This window comes from Symphalangus syndactylus, chromosome 5, assembly GCF_028878055.3.
Source record: "Symphalangus syndactylus isolate Jambi chromosome 5, NHGRI_mSymSyn1-v2.1_pri, whole genome shotgun sequence".
NCBI lineage: Eukaryota > Metazoa > Chordata > Mammalia > Primates > Hylobatidae > Symphalangus > Symphalangus syndactylus.
Window position 1 is genome coordinate 47,059,442 of NC_072427.2, and position 23,816 is coordinate 47,083,257.

The 23,816-nt window shown below is 43.2% G+C and overlaps 1 protein-coding gene across 1 annotated transcript in view; it reads left to right on the forward strand.

The window, feature by feature from the left end:
* MYO1E (myosin IE) overlaps positions 1–23,816 on the forward strand; it is a 234,208-nt gene that overhangs the window by 171,772 nt on the left and 38,620 nt on the right. Inside the window, exons 16-18 of the mRNA XM_055278318.2 lie at positions 282–363; positions 7,090–7,196; positions 14,263–14,361. Coding sequence (XP_055134293.1) covers positions 282–363; positions 7,090–7,196; positions 14,263–14,361 — 288 coding nt within the window. The remainder of the gene's footprint in view (positions 1–281; positions 364–7,089; positions 7,197–14,262; positions 14,362–23,816) is intronic.

Here is a 23,816-nt window from a genome sequence, read left to right on the forward strand (position 1 = left end):
TCTTGTGACTAGGGGCGTTGGAAAGGCAACGTTTTAAAATTTATTTTGCAGTCTTTGATTCCAAATTGCTTATATCTTAGAATTCTTTCCCTTCATGTCTTTTGTCCATTGTTCATTTCCCCAAGTCACATCTTGGTGGCCCGCGTTATGAGTCAGATGGCTTTTCTGTAGCCAAGGTTATGTGCCTGGGGATAGCCCTTCACCCCATCCTCTAAAAAGGCAGGCTTTCAGCCCCAAAGGTACTTACAGATTGCTAATTCATTCTCTTTCTCCTTTTCCAGGCCTTTCATAAAGTCTTTATTTCCGGAAAATCTGCAGGCTGACAAGAAAGGGCGCCCAACTACTGCCGGAAGCAAAATAAAGGTTAGTTCTATTTTAGGAAGTTTATAGATTCTTATAAGGGCTAGGGCTTTCTAGGAGTCAGGAACTGCACCCCTGGGCCAGGATGAGGTCAGTGAGATGTGAGGAGACGGTTACAGAAGATGCCCAGAAGTAACATCGCTGCTTGTTAAAAGGTTCCAGGATGCAAGCTGAATTTGACTTGGCTGTACCAAAACCTTAAATGGATATTAAGTACCTCATAGCTTAATAGTCAGCAGATGATAATCAGCTACTTTCTAAGAGGAAATGGCCTTAAACAGAATCTGGAAGAATTTATGTTAAACTATCAGAGAAATGTTGTGGTTCGCAGCCATGTTTTGGACATTGATGACAGTTTTCCAGGCCAGGCCCAAAAACCTGCCAGTTATGGAACGTTACTTGCCAGAAATTCTGCTTAGTCTTTTAGGGGCAATTTATGCATGCCTCCTCACTGGGCCCTGCAGGCCTCTCCTTGCTGTGAATTGAAGACACATCTAGCCACCTGGTGTCTCAAAGTCTGAAGGAAATCTTACAGTGTTTCTCAGGAAGTAGGCAGGGTTCTGTGGTACCTGAGCCATTACACTGAATTAAGAGTTTACACTTAATTACACTGAATTAAGAGTTTGTGGGCTGGGTGCGTCAGCTAACGCCTGTAATCCCAGCACTTTGGGAGGCTGAGGCGGGTGGATCACCTGAGGTCAGGAGTGTAAGACCAGCCTGAACAACATGGAGAAACCGTGTCTCTACTAAAAGTACAAAATTAGCCAGGCATGGTGGCACATGACTGTAATCCCAGCTACTCAGGAGGCTGAGGCAGGAGAATCACTTGAACCCAGGAGGCAGAGGTTGCAGTGAGCCAAGATTGCCCCATTGTACTCCAGCCTGGGCAACAAGAGTAAAACTCCATCTCAAAAAAAAAAAAAAAAAAAGTCTGTGTCAGCCAGATGTAGTGGCTCAGGCCTGTAATCCCAACACTTTTGGAGGCCGAGGAGGGAGGATTACTTGACCCCAGGAGTTCGAGACCAACCTGTGTGATATAATGAGAACCCCATCTCTACTAAAAATAAAAATTAGGCAGGTATAGTGGCTGAAATCTATGCTCTCAGCTACTTGGGAGGCTGAGGCAGGAGGATCGCTTTAGTCAAGGAAGTCAAAGCTGCAGTGAGCCATGATTGCTCCAGCCTGGGGGACAGAACAAGACCCTGTCTCCAAAAAAAAAAGAAAAAAATAGTTTTTGTCATTGTGTCACACACAATCATGTAACTCTAAGCAATACTCACTAAGCTATTTTTTAAAATCATACTGGTTAAGAATAATTTTTTTTTAATTATACCAGCTAAATACTTCCTCAGTTTTACAATCAAAGGAATGGTTGAGTGACAACAGGGCTTTGAGTTTGCTCACCTGTGTTCGAATCTCAGCTCTGGCTTTTCCTCGCTGTGTGCTTGCCAAGGTGTTACTTACGCTCTCAGTGCCCTCACCGCTTCCCTGTAAAATGGAGATATTAGTGTCTATCTTAAGAGATTACCGTGATGATTCAGCTTCATAATTCATTGGAAGCATGTAATGCAGTGCCTGAGGCATACTGAACACAAGATGTATATATATGCTGTGACTACGTTCTTCCCCATTAGCCCCATTCTTGTATCGCCGTTGTTGGTCTCTGCTTAATTGTTGTTTTTTTCTTTTTTTGTAAAGTTGGGGGTCTCACAATGTCACCCAGGCTGGTCTTGAACTCCTGGGCTCAAGCGATCCGCCCACCTCAGACTCCCAAAATGCTAGGATTACAGGCGCAAGCCACCGAGTCCAGCCTGGGCTTTCAGCTGTAGGGTAGAGCCCTCTGAGTGTCAAGAACATCATGTTGAAAGAACTGGAGAAATTTAGTAGCCCCAGGACAGTCACTGGGTTAGGCTTACTGGAGCAGATTGCTGAAGGCAGAAAACAGATGAAATTCTCATGAGGCCCAGATATTAATGTCTGCATGAAGTTTATGACTCATGCCTTTACTCCTAAGTCCTGGATAAGAATTAACTCTGGGCTGGAAAATCAAGTCATAAGACTTGTCACATTCAGATCCAAGGGGCCCAGATCATCCAGGTTATGATGACTCATTTCCAAGTGGTCTGGATTATTGTCTATAAAAAGGAGAGCAAGGGTAGGGACACTTTTATCCTCCTTGAAGACTTGTCTCCTTTCTTTCCTTCGTATGCTTGTCTGGTTGAAGGCTCAAAGTGCCACCATTGTGGGATGTTTCCAAAATGTTTAGGTTTACAAGTCCCAGGCCCTTGTCTAGGGAGGTCAAGCTGAAGTCACCCAGTTTACCTAAAGAGAGTACAGCATGTTTTCCCACCTCCAGGCACACTCTCCTTGGTGGATGTTGTGACCTCTGTCTTCCTGGCTATCTGCCTCCACATAGGAATAAAAGTCTCTCCCAGTACCTCTTACAGATACATAGCCATGGCCCAATCTCTGATACATTCCATATCCACAGTATTTTGCAGACATCATTGTCATCTTAACGATATCCCTGAGGCATAAGCATTTAAAAGGATTCTGAGTTCCTTGAAAGAAGAATTAAACTTGTGTTCAAGGTCATCGTAGTGTTATATATTTCATTATATTCTAATTATTTAAAAATTTAAACTGATTTGTAGGATTTAACTAATAGAATATTCATTTGATGGGAACTCTTATTATCTTGATTATAGATAAAAGTATAAATATAGTAATATTTAATAGCACTTGATTTTGAGGTTTTACCTAATTCAATATTGTTGTGTCTGGAAGGGACCAGTACAGGTTGAGCATCCCAAATCCTGAAATTCTCCAATGAGCATCTCCTCTGAGCATCATGTTGGTGCTCAAACAGTTTCAAATTTTGAAGCATTTTGGATTTCAGCTTTTCAGATTAGGGATACTCAACTATAAATTATAATGCAGGCAGGCACAGTGGCTCATGGCTGTGATCCTAGCACTTTGGGAGACCGAGGTGGGTGGATCATTTGAGGTCAGTCTGGCCAACGTGGTGAAACCCCATCTCTACTAAAAACACAAAAATTAGCTGGGCATGATGGCAGGAGCCTGTAATCCCAGCTACTCAGGAGGCTGAGGCAGGAGAATCACTTGAGCCCAGGAGGTGGAGGTTGCAGTGAGCCGAGATCGTGCCATTGAACTCCAGCCTGGGCGACAGAGCAAGACTCCATCTCAAAAAATAAAGTATAATGCCAATATTCCAAAGTCTGAAAAAATCCAAAATCCGAAACACTTCCGGTCCCAAGCATTTCAGATAAGGGATACTCATCCCATATTTAAATTAGAGCCAAAGATTGATGCTACAGAGAAACAGAATCAAGCTCAGAGTTGGCAAAGGCAGACTGGCTACAGCTTTATCTGAGTGCAGCTGGAGCTATAAGGGACATGACAGTGGAAGTGCAGGCATCATGCAGGTGATTGGATTGGTTGGAGTTTTTTGGTTTTTTTTTTTTCTTGAGATGGAGCCTTGCTTTGTCACCCAGGCTGAAGGGCAGTGATGCGATCTTGGCTCACTGCAACCTCCACCTCCCAGGTTCAAGTGATCCTCCTGCCTCAGCCTCCCACGTGGCTGGACTACAGGTGGCACCACCATGCCTGGCTAATTTTTTGGTATTTTTTTTAGTAGAGACAAGATTTCACCACGTTGGCCAGGCTGGTCTCGAATTCCTGACTTCAATTGATCCGCCTGCCTCAGCCTCCGAAAGTGCTGAGATTACAGGAGTGAGCCATTGCACCCGGCCTGATTGTTTGTTTTTTAATATCTATTTCAATCTCTAGATTAAATTAGAGGTCTTCTAGTTCAACCTACTTAGTTTACAGATAGAGAACTGAGGGCCAGAGAAATCTAGTGATTAGTCATGTAGCTTGCAAATAAAAGTGCCAGGACCCACAGTCAGGCCTGCTGTCATCTCTGTTGAAGGTAGAATGAGGAGTTTTCACCCTAAGCCGTTTCTCACTGTGCTGTCTGCATATTTTAACACCTGCTTCTGTTGAGCAAGTGCTGTTGGTACTTTTCTGTCCTAACTTAGGAACCCTTCTTGGCTGGAATCAGGATTAAATTCAGTTACTGCTTCACAACCACCTCAGCAGACGTCTTAAGTTGACCCAAGGCTGGGCACAGTGGCTCACACCTGTAATCTCAGCACTCTGGGAGGCCAAGGGGGGGAAGATTGCTTGAGGCTAGGATTGGAGACCAGTCTGAGAAATATAGTGAGACCCCATCTCTACAAAAAATTTTTTTCAAAAATTAGCTGGGTTAGCTGGGTGTGGTGGCATGTGCTTCCAGTCCCAGCTACACAGAGGGCTGAGGTGGAAGGATCACTTGAGCTTGGGAGGCCAAGGCTGTAGTGAGCTGTGATCATGCCACTCTACTCCAGCCTGGACAACAGAGCAAGACCCTGTTTCAGAAATTAAAAATAAATAAATAAAGTTGACCCATAGCTATTGAAATGTAGGATGATTTTGATGGTTAAGATGTATTTCTATTTGCTGAAATTAATTATTCACAGCCTGGTGGCTTCTGTCTAATCCTACCTCACCCAGTTAATTCCTTTTATATCACACTAAATGATCCTATCTCTTTGTCAGCCAAGGCAGGATAGCATTGTTGCCAAAGAGCAGGCTTGGTAGCCCATGGACGTGGGTTCAAGCCTTACTTCTCTTGCATGCAAATTGTGTCATCTTGAGCAATACTTTGTTTCTTTAAGGCCCAGCTTTCTCATCTAAAAAACAGGAATAATATTAAATAGTAGCTACCTCTTTGGGTTGTTGTGAGGCATAAATGAGATAATCCATTTATCTAATCCACACTGCAAACTCAGTAAATGTTATCTGTCACTATTTTAGCTGGAGAGGGCTATGGCAAGTGACTTACAAACCTAAGTTACACTTGCCTCTCTATGTTTTCTTACACTGAGGTGAAAAAGAAGAAATGCTGTTAAATACTTAGGACAAAAGAGTTTGCAAAGTTATTCTTGGAAATTAAAAGTTGTAGGCCGGGCACAGTGGCTCACGCCTGTAATCCCAGCACTTTGAGAGGCCGAGGCGGGTGGATCACCTGAGGTCAGGAGTTTGAGACCAGCCTGACCAACATGGTGAAACCCCGTCTCTACTAAAATTACAAAAATTAGCTGGGCCTGGTGGCACATGCCTGTACTCCCAGCTACTCGGGAGGTGGAGGCAGGACAATCGCTTGAACCCGGGAGGCAGAGGTTGCAATGAGCAGAGATCACGCCACTGCACTCCAGCCTGGGCCTCAGAGTGAGACTCCGGCTCAAAAAAAAAAGTCGTAATTAAATATAAAACTAAAATCTAAAAATGAAGTTTAAAAAATTAAGAATTTGGGGATTTTAAGGAAAAAAAAAGCTGTGTTATATTCAACTCTGCAGTCCCCCTCCGGCTGCACCTGATGTATTGCAAAAATCGTCAAATTTGTTCTCAAGTGCAGTCTACATCATCAAAGAACATAAGAGGCAATTTACTTTTTCATCATAGGACTTTGCTTTGATCATGCAACCTCTGCAGCCCTGTCTGTCCTCAATTTCAAGCATCGCAAAGAATGCTATTTCCTGTACATCTAAACAGAGAACTTAATTCACCAATGAATATCTTGTTTTGAATATACTCAATAGTTTTTCTCAAGGGTTTCAGATTTCCCAAACCCATGAAAACAGAAAAGTCCTAATTGAGAGAGGGTTGTCTCTTGCAAGCAAATCTCTTCTGCTGACTTTGTAATGGTTTTCTGGCTTTGGAGGTCCCTTTTTGCTTTTTTTTCTTTTAGAGGTTTTCTCTCTTCAGGCTGCTTTGCTTGGAAGTGGAGTTCGCGTGTGTGCCACATCCTTGAACCCACAGGGTGTGCTCAGCTGTGGGGTAGGAATGCTGATGTGAGCTCTACTCCCGTTTCTTCAAAGTTTGAGATGCTCAGGGTTTAAAATACTTCATAAGCAATTTCAGCTTTATGTGGCTTTTTCTGCTTGAATCCAGTTCTACTTTAAGTACCCAGTGCACAGGCATTAATAGAAGGTTTTATATAGAATATTCTAGATTTGCAAAGAAATAAGCAGCCACAGATAAAGTGTTCAGACTCCACAGGTTTTTAAATGGACATATTGAGGAAGAAACTGAATGAAATGGCATATCAAAAGTTTATAAATTCCCAGATTTTTATGAATCTCCCATTCTTTAACTGTGAATTTTCATCACTTTAGCAAAGTGATTCTTCATTAGTTGGATTGCCAGAAAAGAGAATGTAGGGGATTTGATGATTTATCCTTACAAATAATTTTGGGGGGAAAAAAGTTAATGAGAACAATATATCTTCAAAGGCCCTCCATCAGTATAAAATGAACTTAGTTTGTTAACTGACATGCTTGATTGTACCACATGAAAATCATTTTGTATGTGAAGATTTATTGGGATTTTTGTTTTTTGTTGTTGTTCTATTTTATTAACTATACTAAAAATGCCTAGTTGCTTTTGAAGATTGAATTTCAAACCCATTTAGGAGTGATAAAATCATCATAAAAGTCGGCAAAGCTTTCGGAAAGTTTAGTAGACCTGACTTAAGCTTAATGAGCAAATTGTCATGAAGATTAATTCCTAGCTATATATTTCTACAATAGAGTTTTACAAGTCCCCTTTGAAATTTGGTCTTTTTAGAGAAAGTTCCATGATTCTGATACTGCTCTTCATTTCTAGAAACAAGCCAATGACCTTGTGAGCACCCTGATGAAATGTACGCCCCACTACATTCGCTGCATCAAGCCAAACGAAACCAAGAAGCCCAGAGACTGGGAGGAAAGCAGGTATGGGCGGAAACCGGCTTAGGTGGGGCCGGGACCTTTTTCCCTCTGCTCAAGGTGAGCCGCCCTCCATCACAGGCAGGAGAAGTGTCAATTGCCCGCACATGTCTTTGTCATGCCCTTGTGTCTTAACTTCTTCAGGACAAAAGCTATATACTGTTTCCCCTCCGTGTCATTTCCTAAAATGTTAGCAGTGCCATTCATTTCAGCATTAGCAGTTTATAATGTTGATCTTGGCTAGTCTGGGGGCAGATGGAAAAAAAACAAAACATAACCTCATACCGCAGCGTCATGATGGTTTTAAAATCAGTTTGAGGTTCTCTGTAGACATTCTTAGTACACCCAGCCCCTGATCGAGACCCACAGGATGTGGCCTAGAATGCTTAGCTTGGGGTGGAAAGTGGAGGGTGTAAGAGCTGGTGGAAATACAATCCAGCATTTGCTGTGCCTCATGAAGACACCGGGGACACGCTGGAGGCTCTGGCATTCCCCCTAAGCACCGCATTGATGAGAAGAACAACTCTGGGAGGAAAGATGTCAAAGGGAAATGTGGAGCACAAGAATTCAGCAGACCCTTTCTGCCCTGACTTCCAAGGAAGCCCGTGTCACTGTTCCTCCCACAGCTAGCATTTAGGAAGTGGCCTGGGCAGGAGGAAATGCCGGCATTGAGTAGGAGCCTGTTAAGGTGCTGGCTAGAGAGTATGAATTTTGTGGCCCACTGGGGAACCCAGACACACATTGTTCAGAGGCCTGATCCCACTGTCCATAGAAGCATGGGAAGGAGGGCTGGGGAGAGACTTAAACTACAGAGAGGACCACAGCCATCGTCACCTAGTATCAGTCCCAGGATGGGAGCCTACCAGAATTGCTACCTCTTGTCTTCTCTCTTGGACAAAAGAAGATAGGCTCTTTTAGGTGTCGAGTGAAGAACTCCAGGTTTAGCTTCCACAGGAAGACAAGGACTAAAATTCCTAGCTGCCGATGATTATCTCCTGCGAGGGACAGGTGTGCCCATTTTCCATCCTGCCAGCAAGATCCTAAACATGGCAGCCAGATGATGCCTGATCGTTTACAGGAGGAAACAGATCCATAGTAAGAAAAACATGTAGGTCAAACATGTACTGTCTGAAAGTTCGTTCTATTTAACATTGAATACTTCAGCACGCAGTCTAAGTCTGTTCTCTCCTCTGAAGAAGCCAGGCTGCTTGGATGTAGGAGCTGCCATCTTTTCAGTCCACTATGTTTCTGAATAATCTCATCCATAGGTGCATATGCTTAAGGATTTTTTTTTTTTTTTTTTTTTTTGGAGAGAGAGTCTCGCTCCGTCACCCAGGCTGGAGTGCAGCGGCATGATCTTGGTTCACTGCAACCTCTGCCTCCCGGTTTCAAGTGATTCCCTTGCCTCAGCCTCCTGAGTAGTTGAGATTACAGGTGCCCACCACCACACCCGGCTACTTTTTATATTTTTAGTAGAGGCGGGGTTTCACCATCTTGACCAGGCTGGTCTTGAACTCCTGACCTCGTGATCCACCTGCCTCGGCCTCCCAAAGTGCTGGAATTACAGGTGTGAGTCACCATCCCCGACCCCTTAAGGCATCTTTTCTACTGAATCTCTGAAATTTTTCAATTTAATGTAGTCAGATTCCTTCTACAATATTGTCCATTAATGATGTTCAGGCCCTGATGAGGAGCTCATACTTCCTAAGGTGACTGGCTCTTCTTTGGTTAGTTCTTACTTTAGGAGGCTGTACAGTCCTTCTCTAGGTCACTTTTATCCTAATCCCAGGTTTTCGATCTGCGATAAGAATCATTCTCATTACTTTGCCACTGGACAGCTTTTCTGTCAGTTCGAGGTGACCATCGTGTTTCCCTTGAATCTTCTCTTCTACAGGTTAATCCCTCTCAGTTCCCTCAACAGTTTCTCTGGGACATGAAATATAAGCATTCCCCATCTTAGCCCTTCTCTTGGATGTACTTAATTTGGCCTCTGCTTTTCTGAAATGTATAGTTCCACTTCTCCTTTCACACTAAGAGGGTAGCAGCATTGTAACCTCTTCCCATCTAAAGATGTAAAATGCTTACACCCAGGAGTTTGAGGCTGCAGTGAGCCATGATTGAGCCACTGCACTCCAGCCCAGGTGTTAGAGTGAGACCCCAAGTCAATCAATCAATCAATCATATAGAAAACATCTTGTTTTGCTCTGTTACATTGGTTCCCATACTTGAGCCTGCCTCAGAATTCCCAGGAGGCCTTGTTAAAGCTGAGATTGCTGGGCTCCATCCGGAGTTTCTGATGCAGTGGGTCTCAAGTGGGGCCCATGAATGTGCATCTTGAAAATCTTGCCGGAGGTGCTGGTGATGATGGCCCAGGCACTGCACTTTGAGAATCACTGATCTAGAGCAAAGAACTAGACTGGGATTTGGAAGACCTGTGTCCTGGTGCTGACGAGACTCTTCATCTCCTTAGCCCTCAGTTCCTTCCTCTTAAGAGGGTCCATCTAGAATAGGATCTCCTTCAGTCTGACAGAATGAAGGCTTCCAGACAGTGGCTGTCAGTCTGCCTCTGTCTCTGTCACTTTTACACTCACCTCTCAAACATACCCACACTTGTACATCCCACCCACACATACATCCACATGTACACACACACAATAGAACAGTGATATTAAATCAATATCCCAATATGATTACTCCAACCAAATCTTTAGTCAACCTTAGAAATAAACCACGAGAGTCTTGGAAGCAGAGGTATTGCCAAAGGGGGCCTTAGCCCACGTTCCCCCATTTCAAACTCTATCCACCTGCTCTTCTCAGCAAATACTCTTAAATGAAAACATCTCACTTGCCCTGCAAATGCAGTACCTCCCCTAGCACACCCTCCTCTACCCCACGTAGATAGTTCTGCTGAAAGCCCCTCTAAAATAGAAATTTTGCAACAGCTGCTTGGAAGTTCACCAACTCTGATGCTACCTTCTTGTAAAAATCCAACATAATTCATTGGAATATCAGAAAATGGAGAAATTAAATGAGTGGTACATTTTATTCAGTAAATCCTCATAGGATGAGGATGGTATTTTCTCTTTTTTTTTTTTTAATGATTCCCCTTTGAATTGCAGCAAAGAATTTTATGACATGCATTCAAATAAACTGGTTTTAAGAAGTTCAAGGTATTAGTTGGTCGAGCGTTGATTTATAATTCCAGTAAGATCGCTTTCTGGGATTCCACCCTTAATCCTGGTTTGGGTTTATTGTGTAACAGATGGTTTCACTCCTTCCATGAGTCAGGAGTGTTGGGGTCCGTGAAAGGGCAGTGTGCTTCGCTGGCTGGGATTACACACCCGGTTGAAGCTCCTGGTGAAGAGAGTTACTCATTCCACAAGTTTATGGGGTGTGGGGTTTTTCTTTTCCTGTTGCAAATGCGTTTTGTTTGGCTTCTGGCAAAGTTGCTTGCCCTGGATTCTGAATTGCTGCCTTGCAGAGTTCTGTAGCCCCGATCAATTTGAGTAAATGGCCAGGGACAGTCTTGGAAAAAGACTCCCTCTGCAAGACGGAGTTAGCATAGCCTAGAGAACAACTGGGCATTGTCTGACCAATGCCTACTGAGGAGGTGACAGTGCTCCAGGAATATGCAAAAATCAACTTGTGTCCCTTTGATAACCCCAAATTTTAAACATTTACAGGACTTGCTAGACTGATTGCTACCAGAAAATTTCCTGATGGTGGAAGTTATAATGAATGAAACAATTTTTAACATGAGGAATATTACTTCCTATGTGATTCATGGGAGAGGAACGTTTCTGCTTGAATTAATGGGTGATGCATTCCCTGCCTCGAAAGCTTGGTGTGAAGCCAGTATTTATGAAAAGTACTTTAAAATGAGCAGAACCTTTAAATGAAGAGCTTCATGCATTTTTGTCACTAGAGAGAAGGCCAGTGGCGAGTTTTAGATTTGGAGGATGAGAGAAAGGAAAATTAATTATTTTTAAATTTAATTACCTTTTTAATTGACATGACATTTCTCTCTCTCTCTCTCTCTCTCTGTCTCTGTCTCTGTCTGTCTGACTTATATGGGCAAAGGTGGATATTTAGTAGAGACGGGGTTTCACTGTGTTGGCCAGGCAGGTCTCGAACTCCTTACCTCATGATTCGCCCCCCTCGGCCTCCCAAAGTGCTGGGATTACAAGCATGAGCCGCTGTGCCCAGCTTAACTCTTTGCACAAAGAGGCTTTTTAAAAGTTAATAATCTTAGAGGCATCAACATTTCTGGCTCTTGGCTCTGTAAGACCTATCAAACTAGAGACTGTTAAACACCGCTCCCATTGCGACCTCATCCTTCCCATCAGCCAAGGTTGCACCCCCACTTCAAGCTCCATCTGTCCCCCTCCTCCTGTCCCACAGCACCCTGCCACTGGCCTTTCCTATCCTTGTGCCCTTGCTTTCACAGCCCTCTGCCTTGTCCTGTGCACCTCACGGATTCAACTCACCCCTCCAGGCCCAAGCACATCACAGTGCTCCTGAGAGTCCCTGTGCTGTGAGAAATCCATTTCCTTCTCTATTCTCCTATCCTGGTTGACATATTGTAGCTGGGAATGGATGACAACAATAACAGCTTTACATCGCTTGTGCTATGAACTAAGTGCTTTCCATAGAAGGTACTCATCTAGAAATAAAGAATTTATGCCACTGTTCCCGTTTTTACAGAAGAGGAAACTGAGAGGCACAGAGAAGTTGCATCATGGCAGGGCCAGTGGCACAGCAGGAATGCAGCACCAGAACCTGGCTCCTAACCACTGTGCTGCCTGCGTGGGCTCCAGCAGGAATCATTGCATTGTCCTTTTTTGGTGACCCTAGCATGTTGCAATAGGGACTGTGTGTGACTGGCCCACAGTAGACATCCGCAAGTATGAGGCTTAATTGGAAATGGTGGTTTTTCTGAGAGCCTTACTGGGAAGACAGCTGTTGGGAACCTGTGTGACGTCGGAATGAGGATGCTTCTGATTGTCTTTTCAGCTCAGCAGCTCCTGAAAGGCCCATTTTGCTGAGCGCATTAGCCCCATTATCAGCACAGATATCCCCAAATGTACCAAACAGGGAGTGTGAGGAGTTACCTCCCTACTGCAGCACAATCCTGACATTCCATCTTCAAAAGAGAGAGACCTTACTTTTTATGTCTAATTTGCCTCAAATACCATGTTTCCAAGTGTCTGTGTTCAACCAGCTTGCATAGCACGCAGCCCAGGCCCAATTTATCTTCCCAGAGTGGATGATCTGAAGCAAGTGTTCAGGATCTGTCGGCATCCAGAACACTGTGTTTCCCAGCAAGTGGTGGGTTTTCACAAGGCACATGTCCGTGCTCCACCTTAGACCCAGCAGGCCTACTAAAATAGCATCCCCAAGGTGCAGGCCTACTAAAACAGCATCCCCAAGGTGTGGGGCGTGGGGCATCTTCTGGTATGAAAATCCTCATGTGTGAGAATATTAACCTAATAGTTCTTTACATCCATTTTTTCGAAAGACATTGCTAGATTTTTACTATTAAGAAACCAAGATGGGCCTGGCGCGGTGGATCACCTGAGGCCAGGAGTTCGAGACCAGCCTGGCCAACATACTGAAACCCCGTCTCTACGAAAAAATACAAAAAATTACCCAGGCACGGTGGCACATGCCTGTAATTCCAGCTACTCGAGACGCTGAGGCAGGAGAATCTCTTGAACCCACGAGGCAGAGGTTGCAGAGAGCCGAGATTTTGCCACTGCACTCCAGCCTGGATGACAAAGCGAGACTCTGTCTCAAGAAAGAAAGAAAAGGAAGAAAGTTTGCCACTGCACTCCAGCCTGGATGACAAAGCGAGACTCTGTCTCGAAAGAAAGGAAAGGAAAGAGAAAGGGAAAGAAAGAAAGAAAAGGGAAGGGAAAGGAAAGGAAGAGACCACGCCGAGTACAGTGGCTCATGCCTGTAATCCCAGAACTTTGGGAGGCCAAAGCAGGCAGATAATTGAGTTCAGGAGTTTGAGACCAGCCTGGGCAAAGTGGCGAAACCCTGTCTTTCCAAAAAATAAAACATTAGCCAGGTGTGGTGGTGCATGCTTGTAGTCCCAACTGCTCAGGAGCCTGAAATAGGAGGATCACCTGAGCCTGGGGAGGTCAAGGCTGCAGTGAGATATCACATCACTACACTCTAGCCTGGATGACAAAGTGAGACCCTGTATCAAAAAAAAAAAAATTCTTGTAAGAAAGAAGAAATCAACTAAAACTATAATTTAGATATATTTTAGACCATTTTTAATGTACACACTTGAAATTAGTAGTTTTAAATGCCCTTTTGTAACTTGTATTAGAAAAGCCTAGAAGTGTAGTTCCATTAAGTCATAATCAATAATAAAATTTAAGTTCAATAACAAAACCAGCATTAGCATCATTTAATTCAAAAGTTAAAAGTTCTTTCCTTTAGCCTTCTGATAAATCTCCGGTATTTTTGTTCATACTCTAGGTGATAGTTAGAAGGGTCTTTGTGTTACTATTATTCTTTGAAATAGATATGTAATGCCCTGTTATTTAATTGCTGTATTTTTATTTATTTATTTTATTTCTGAGATGAAGTCTCACTCTGTCATGCAGGCTGGAGTGCAGTGGTGCAATCTCAGCTCACTGCAGCCTCTGCCTCCTGGGTTCAAGTGATTTTCCTGCCTCAGCCTCCCGAGTTGCTGGGACTACAGGTACACACCACTATGCCTGGCTAATTTTTGTATTTTTAATAGAGACAGGGTTTCACCATGTTGGCCAGGCTGGTCTTGAACTCCTGACCTCAGGTGATATACCCGCCTCAGCCTCCCAAAGTGCTGGAATTACAGGTGTGAGCCACTGTGCCCAGCCCAATTGCTGTATTTCAATATTTTAAAATTAGCATTATGTCATCTGAGAGGTCAGCTCAGTGTTTGAACACTATAAATTGTAGTCTTTTGAATATGTTTCCCTACACCTTGGAACTGGGGGCTTGGGGGTTGGCTGGTAAGAACACGGGTGAAAGGATTATCCAGTAACGTCCAGGCCCCATTTTCTCCTTTGCACAGGGTAAAGCATCAAGTTGAATATTTGGGTCTGAAAGAGAACATTAGAGTGAGAAGAGCTGGCTATGCCTATCGGCGCATCTTCCAAAAATTCCTACAGAGGTAATGAAATAGTGACTCTGGCCTTTTTTAAAACAGGTTTATTGAGCTATAATTCAAATCTATACAATTCACCCACTTCAAGTGTATGAGTCAATGGCTTTGAACATATTCACAGAGTTGTGCAACTATCACCACCATTAATTTTAGGACACTTTCTTACCCTGAAAAGAAATCATGCTTCCCTTTGTTGTCAACCCCCAATTCTCTCCTTGCCTCTGGGCCCAGCCAGTCACTTATCTACCTTCTGTCTATAGATTTGCCTATGCTTTTCATAGCAACGGAATCATACATGTGTCCTCTGTGACTGGCTTCTTTCACTGAACATAAGATTCATCCATGTTGTTGCACTTTCACGCCTCCTTCCTGTTAATTGCAGAATAATATTCCATTGTGTGGACATACCGCAGTTTACTTATTCATTCATCAGTTGATAAACATCAGTTGTTTCCACTTCTTGGCTATTATGAATAATGCTGCTATGAAAATCTGTGTACAAGTTTTTATGTGGTCATATTTCATTTCTTTTGGGTGTATGCTTCAAAGTGCAATTGTGTGGTCATATGGTAACTCTGCATTTAACCTTTGAGAGGAACTGCCTGATTGTTTTCTGAAGTGGCTGCACCATTTTACATTTTATATTTTATAGCAGTATTATTTTACATTTTATAGCAGTATTTGAGGCTTCCAATTTATCTAAATCCTTGCCAACATAAGTTATTTTCTAACCATCCTCGTGAGTGTGGAGTGGTATTTCATGATGGTTTTGATTTGCATTTCCCAGATGGCAAATTATATTGAGGATTTTTTCATGTGCCTATTAGCCATTTGTATTTCCTCTTTGGAAAAATGTCTGTGAGGCCCTTTGCCATTTTTTAATTGGGTGTTTTGTCTTTTTATCATTGCGTTGTAATAACAATTCTTTTACTGTTATTTATTGTAGAATAAATCAGTAGCCATAAGTATTCTTTAGGCTATCTGTTTAGTGTAACACATAAGTTCAAGAATTCTTGATAATTGTGCCACAGGAAGGGCGGAGGTTTAACTTGACTGAATAAATTAACACTATGAAGACAATTTCAGGAAAATGTTTAACCCACTTAAGACAATAAGCTTAAAATATTTAACCTCAAAAATTTTGTACAATCCATGTATAAATTTAAACTTATTTTTATATATCCCTTAACATGTATTTGGCAGGACCTAGACTTAAACTGTTCTTATTTTGTGTTGTTTGTAAAAGGATAAAATGTGGTACCCTTAAAATGTTACATCACTCTGATTTCTCTAATGATTCTGTAGCATTCCCCTGTATTTCCACGTCTATTTAATTTCCTTTAAGGAATAGGGAAACAAAAAAGAAGTAAGCCAGATTTAGTGTTTTATTTATTTATTTAGAGACAAGGTCTTGCTCCATTACTCAGGAGTGCAGTGGTGCAATCATAACTTACTGCATCCTTGAACTCCTGGGCTCAAGCCATTCTCTCCCACCTCAGTCTGCAAGTAGCTAGTACTACAGGCATGCGTCACCATGCCCAGATGACTTTTTACTTTTCGTAGAGACAGGGTCTCACTATGTTGCCCCAGCTGCTCTCAAGTGATCCTCCCACCTCAACCTCCCAAAGTGTTGGGATTATCAGCACGAGCGACCACACCAGGTCAAATTGAGCATTTTAATCAGAAACAATTACATCTTCCTGATATATTATGCAGGGGCTGGATATAATTTTTTTTTAATTCAGATTATATATAACAAAGAACTAGTAGACTGAAGAAGTAGTTAATTACTGTCTTTGGAATCTAGTATTTCTAATAAGACAGTTCTTATTTAGGGCTGTTGTTTCTTCTGCTATGAGATTAGGACAGCTGACTCACCATTTAGAGGTTTTAAAAAAGTGCTAATCATTCTGTGTAATAAAGCCTCAGAAACTCAGTCCCCCACATTTGAGTTTCCTAATAACTTTGGAGGTGAGTTACACTAGGAACAAGGTTTACCCTCTTTGTTCTCTGAATTGAAGACGTCAGTACACCTATAGTGGAAGCAGGACTATGTGAAAGAAATATTTAGGAAGTTGAGAAAATATATTTGTAGAGCTTTTGCATCACATAGCACCACCCATTTGCTGACACACAATGAGATGTTAGTTATGAGACTTCCTTAAACAGATCAGTAACACTAGCTCAGAAGAGGGTTTCTCAGCCTCAGACACTGACATTTTAGACTGGAAGATTCTTTGCTGCGGAGTCCGTCCTGTGTATTGTGGGATGTTTAGCAGCCTTCTTGGCCTCCACCCACTAGATGCCAGTAGTGTACCTTCCTCTGAGTTGTGACATCCGAAAGTGTATCCAGACATTGACTGATGTTCCCCCTATAAGGCACAGTCAGTTGAGGAACTTTGGCTTAGAGAATCATTTTTAAATTTTATTTATTTATTTGTTTATTTTAGAGATAAGGTCTCCCTTGGTTGCCCAGGCTGGTCTTGAACTCTTGGGCTCAAGCAGCCCTCCTGCCTTAGCCTCCCAAAGTGCTGGGATTACAGGCATCAGCTACCATGCCCAGCCCCAAAATACCCTTTTTTAATTAGGAGGGGCCAGGCATGGTGGCTCACGCCTATAATCCCAGCACTTTGGGAGGCTGAGGCGGGCATATCACCTGAGGTCAGGAGTTTGAGACCAGCCTGGCCAACATGATGAAACTTGTCTCTACTAAAAATACAAAAATTAGCCAGGTGCAGTGGCACCCGTCTGTTATCCCAGCTACTTGGGAGGCTGAGGCAGGAGAATCGCTTGAACCAGGGAGATGGAGGTTGCAGTGAGCTGGCATGGCGCCACTGCACTCCAGCCTGGGCGACAGTGCGAGACTCCATCTCAAAAAACAATTCCACGCAGCAAAGGAAACAATCAACAAAATGAAGAGACGACCCAAAAATGGGAGAAAATATTTGCAAACCGTCCATCTGACAAGGGATTAATAACCAGAATATGGAAGGAGCTCAAACAACTGTGTGGGAAAAAAATCTAATAATCCAATCAAAAAATGAGCAAAAGATCTCAAGAGACATTTCGCAAAAAAAAGACATGCTGATGGCAGGCAGGCATATGAAAACGTGTTCAATATCACTGATCATCAGAGAAAGGCAAAATAAAACTACAGTGCGATATCTCACCCCAGTTAAAATGGCTTTTACCCAAAAGACAGGCAATAACAAATGCTGGCGAGAATGTGGAGAAAGGGAACCATCGTACGCCGTGGAATGTAAATTATTATAACTACTATGGGGAACAGTTTGGAAGTTCCTCCAGAAACTAAAAATAGAGCTACCATATGATCCAGCAAGCCCACTCCTAGGTATAGAGCCAAAAGAAAGGAAATCAGGATATCAAAGAGATATCTTCACTCCTATGTTTATGGCAGCACTATTCACAATAGCCAAGATTTGGAAGCAGTCTGCATCCATCAACAGACAAATGGATAAAGAAAATGTGATACAGGCTGGGTGTGGTGGCTCACGCCTGTAATCCCAGCACTTTGGGAGGTCAAGGTGGGCAGATCACTTGAGATCACGAGTTCAAGATCAGCCTGGCCAACATGGTGAAACCCTGTCTCTACTAAAAATACAAAAATTAGCCTAGTGTGGTGGCCCATGCCTGTAATGCCAGCTACTTGGGAGGCTGAGGTGGGAAAATTACTTGAACCCGGGAGGCAGACGCTGCAATGAGCAAAGATTGTGCCACTGTACTACATACAACCTAGGCGAGTGGAGCAAGACCCTGTCTCAAAAAAAAAAAAAGAAAAAAGAAAATGTGATACACATAACACAGTGGAGTACTATTCAGGCATAAAAAATAATGAGATCCAGGCCAGGTGCGGTGGCTCCTACCTGTAATCCCGGAAATTTGGGAGGCCAAGGTGTGTGGATCACTTGAGGTCGGGAGTTTGAGACCAGCCTGGCCAACATGGTGAAACCTCATCCCTACTAAAAATACCAAAATTAGCCAGGCGTGGTGGCACACACCTGTAATTCCAGCTACTTGGGAGGCTGAGGTGGAAGGATTCCTGGAACCCAAGGCGGAGGTTGCAGTGAGCCGAGATTACACCACTGCCCTCAAGCCTGGGTGACAGAGCAAGATTCCATCTCAAAAAAAGAATGACATCCTGTCATTTGCAACAACACGATGGAATTGGAGATCATTATGTTAAGTGAAACAAGCCAGGCACAGAAAGACAAACATCGCATGTTCTCCCTTATTTGTGGGAGCTAAAAATTAAAATAATTGAGCTCATCAAGATAGAGAATAAAATGATGGTTACCAGAGGCTGGGAAGGGTAGTGGGGGGAGGGGAAGGGAAGTGGAGATGGTTAATACATACAAAAAACGAGAAAGAATGAATAAGACCTAGTGTTTGCTAGCACAACTGAGTGACTATAGTCAAAAATAATTTAATTGTACATTTTAAAACAACTAAAAGAGTATAATTGGATTTCGTATAACACAAAGAATAAATGCTTGAGGAGATGGACACCCCATTTTCCATGATGTGATTTTTACACGTTGCATGCCTGTATCAAAACCTCTCATGCAATAAGTAAAAAAGAAAAAAAAATCTCATGCAACCCATAAATATATATACCTACTATGTATCCACCAAAAAAAAAAAAAAAAACACAACTCATCAGTCCAGGTGCAGTGGCTCATGCCTGTAATCCCAGAACATTGGGAAGCTGAGGCAGGAGGGTTACTCGAGCCCAGGAGGTCAAGGCTACAGTGAGTTAGCCTGGGTGACAGAGCAAGACCGTGTCTCAAGAAAACAAGAAAAAAAAAAAAACCTGATCAAACCTTTTTTAATCTATTCTGGGTTTTTTTTGTTTGTTTGTTTTTTGAGAAACCAGTTCTGAAAGACCTCCTTCTTTCTACATTGTTTTAAAAACCAACCAACGAACCAAACTGACTTCCATAAACAATGCTGGGAGTGCTGCCATCTCAGGAGAGCAAGAAGTCTATGCACTCTTTTTCCCGTCTAAGGCAGGGGTCCCCAACTCCCGGCAGGGGACCAGTACTGGTCTGTGGCCTGTTAGGAACTGGGCCGTACAGCAGGAGGTGAGCAGCGGGCCAGTGAGCATTACCGCCTGAGCCCCACCTCCTGTCAGATCAGCGGCGGCATTAGATTCTCATAGGAGCACAAACCCTATTGTGAACTGCACGTGCGAGGGATCTAGCTTGTGCGCCCCTTTTGAGAATCTAATGCCTGATGACCTGAGGTGGAAGAGTTTCATCCCAAAACCATCCCCACGACCCTGTCCATAGAAAAATTATCTTCCATGAATCCTGGTGCCAAAAAGGTTGGCTGGTATAAGGGACCCTGTGATACGTACATGAGCTGTGAACTGACTCTGTTGATTATCCAGATCTGTCTCGAGTGCCATGCTAGCTTTATGATTCCATGCTTGGTACTTTATGCTGTGCTGCACTCTGAGTAGGCATTTTGTGAAATTTGTTATGCCTTTTATGTTGAGGAACTTTCATTGAAATGCTTGTATCCTTGGATGCCTCCCTTCTTAGCTCTCTGCTGTAAGCTTTTCCTTTCAGAACAGACAAATAGCGTTGTCTCTGTTGTCAAAAAGTAGGCTCTTTTATTGTTGTCATACTTTTCTTGGTTTGAGAATACTGGGGCTGGGCGAGGTGGCTCAACACCTATAATTGCAGCACTTTGGGAGGCCACAGTGGGCAGATCACCTCAGATCAGGAGTTCAGGACCAGCCTGACCAAAATGGTGAAACCCAGCCTCTACTAAAAATACAAAAATTAGCCAGGCATGGTGCCAGGTGCCTGTAGTCCCAGCTACTTAGAAGGCTGAGGCAGGAGAATCACTTGAACCTGGGAGGCGCAGGTTGCAGTGAACCAAGACTGTGCCACTGCACTCCAGCCTGGGCGACAAGAGTGGAACGCCATCTCAAAAAAAAAAAAATAAAAGAATAGTGGGAGGAGAATCAAAGTTTGGAAAGAAATTATTTTTCTATAAAAAGGATATTTTCAGTCCCCCACCCTATATTTCAAAACTGTTATTGAAGCAGTCCACTCAAAAGTGGCTTGAAGTCCCAGTATATCCGCGGGTGGGGGTATTTCTCTGGAGAGAACACAATTTTCCATAAGACGCATGAGTCTGGGATCTTGGTCATGCAGAATTCATCCAGAGTCCACTGCCAACTGTCTCATCCTATGATGCTCTATAAGTAGTTGAACCATCTCATAACTTTATTTTCTCCAAAGGTGAGAGGAAAGGCTTTGTTTATAAAATTGCTTTCTAGGTGTCCACAGAAAGGCTGCCAAATGAGAAACAGAAAGTAAAAGCCTGAAGGGAAAGGATATATTAATACCCAGCACAACTATCCACATCTGCATGTATTATACACCTTCCCTAGAAAGGAAGTTCACAGGCCTAAACAGAGCCATGGCTCACAGACTACCCAGAGCATAGTGTTTGCTTAGGAAATATTCTGTGTGTTTAGTGTGTGGTCATTTCCTCTCTGGAAAATCCTTTATATTTATGAAAACCATCCCTCTTGACTGAATCTTGGAGAGCAAAAATCAAAAGATGCCTTAATTCCCCCATAGGTGGGCCCCATGCTCTTGAAGTATGTCCTGTGCTACTTGAAGCAGTAGTAGGAAGAACCCATTTACACCATCTCCCCACTACAACTTTTATGCCTTTAGAAAGTGTTAAAAAACTGTTAGAAATAGCAGCCATGTTGTGTCTTGGAAAATAAGTTCTCCAGAAAACACCTCTCTGAGCTAGGCAATGTGTGTTTCTTTCTGTGGTTGGCAGAAATAAGCCCAAATACGGATTCTGATGCTTAGGAGGAAGAATGTGGTAGAAACATAACAGACTTGCAAAGTTTATCTTTTAGCATGATTTACACTTCCTCGCAAGCATGCTTCCTCTGACCTTAGCCTCTCAGAATGTGGGGATGATAAAGGGATGCCTCATCAGCAAAGGCGTTCCACTTCATGGGCAAGAGAGAAGAAAGAATAGGAAGCCCAGGAAAGCACAGAGTGGTAGAGAGCATCCTCCTGGCTGCCAGGATGTTTATGTCCTCTGAGGTCAGAAACATCCTTAATCTCAAGTGCCAGCAGCTGGGAGTCCCTGGGGTCCGAGCTGCATTTCCTCTGAGAAGGAAACATGGGATCAGTGATCCAAGAGATAACAAGAGCAGGGAACAGAATTCCAGGCAGAAAGAGGAGCTGGCACGAAGGCCTTGAGAGGAAATATTAGGATATTTGAGTCTTAAACTGAAAATGTGTGATGAAAGGAATGTAAGCTATTATTGCCATCTGTCCAAAATTATCACAGGCACCAATTAGGCAGGGGCACCATTGCCCGGTACAACCTGTTCCCACGAGTATATCCTAGAGAAAGAGAGTGGCCTGGGTACACTTGGTAGGAGAACATGGATCGTTGGTTTATGCCCTGGTCTCCAGTGCGATCCCAAAGGATGGGGTGAGGATGTATCAGGCTTCATGGAAGCAAAGGAAGCCCCAGGCAATTCCCATGTATTGCCAAGACCCTCACCACTGGAGGCCTTGTCAGGATAAGGGAGAGAAAGTCTCTGCAAGGTTCGTTACCATTAAAAAAAAGAGAGAGAGAGAAACGCAGCATTAATTTTGTAGGAAAAAATGTGAATTGCCATAAAGACCCATTTCCAGTTGCATGATAAATATACTTTAGTTTATAATTTTAGGTTACATCAAGCCAAGCAAAACTGTACTCTTAGAAGCTTGTCACCTTGAAAGTCTATAGTCTTTTCCTTCTCACTTCTACCCTCCATGAACTTACTGCCTCACCCAGTTAGATTCCCAGCACCTACTCATTTTCACTAACTCCCCCAATCACATCTAGAAAGGTTCTGCTATTAGTCATTTATGTGTAGCTTAATTTGTTTTAATTAACATCATTATACCATATATGAAAGTTATTCATGCTAATGTGTGACTTCCACTAGGCATTTTCATTTTTAAGCTTTTTATCTCTAATTAGGGAATAGGAGGATTTACCTCTCCAGGAAGTTTATGATATTATCAGGCAAGATGCAGACATTTGAGAGGAGCAGAGAAGGCTCCTAAAATCACCTTAGTCCCAACCAGCTGGCAGGGCCACTCAAGGTTCCCTTCTCCCTTGGCTGTCATAAATCAGTCTAATCCTGATAGTAGTTTCTAGGAACAAAGGAGGGCCCTGGCTTCGCTCAAGGCCTGGGAGCCTATTGCCTGTGCCCTGGATGTGTTCTTATGTGGGCCACACCCTCCAACTTCACACCCACACATACCCATGATGATTCTGTCCGTATTTGACAAACTGTAATGTGCTTGTCTCTCCTTGACTATATCAGCCTCTGACATAATAGTAATGTTTCTAACATAGGCATGTATAGTAGACTGGATAATCTTTAAAAGAAATATTTAAATGTGAGCCAGTCCATGGCTTTTTTACAGTGCCATCATGAAAGAGACAGAAAGGGATTCAAATCCCATCTCTGACCCTTAATAGCTAAGTAGCCTTGGGCAAGTCATAATTTGCCTCTGTCTCCTACTCTGCAAAATGGAAAACCAATCTGATCAGGTTGCTGCAGGAGTAAGAGCTTCAATCACAGCACCTCATGCAGAGAGAGCACCCACCCGCATTAGCCAGGAATGTTCATTATGACTACTGTGTGCCAGGCATGGTTTAAGGCTCTGGATGTACAGCAGGAGCCACACGAATGTGGCATCCAGTCTCCTGGAGCTCTCACCTTCATGCAGGAGGCATAAATTAACCAAATAAACACCACCGTGAATATAACTACAAATTAGAGTACATGCTCTGAAGGAAAAATAGTACTTGCTATGAGAGAAACTAACAAGAGAGCAGTTTTTGATTTTTGGTCCAAGAAGGCCTGTCTGAGAGTGTCACTGAAGATGAGACACCCAAGCGGGAGACAGCCAAGTGATGAGTTTGGGGAGCAGCACACCAGTGGAGGGAAGAGCAGGGGCAGAGGTGCCGAGGAAGGAAAGGGCATGGTGGGCATGAAGGAGAGGCCATTCTAGAAGAAATGCAACAAGCCAAAGAGAGTGAAGAGGCGAGGTTGGAGAACAGCCAAGGACCAGATCCCAAGGGCCTCATGACCCAGATGCACAGAATTTCAAAGGTGAAAGTTGATACACAGTTGTCATAATAGCTGCTTAGCAGGAGCTTTATAAAACTTTCTGCATTAAGTGTTAAATGCCCTGAACAAATCAGGGGAGATTATTATTGAGACAAGGCCGTTTGATTTTTGCCTAAAGAGCACCCCTGGTGGCCTTCCACAATGCTATTTTCAGACAGTGGTAGAAAGAGTATGCAGGTTTTCACCAGGGTGTTGACGTGGGAATGCTGGGAAAGGGAAGAAGCAGGAGGCAGCTCGGGAATGAGCATCCCAGACTCGAGGT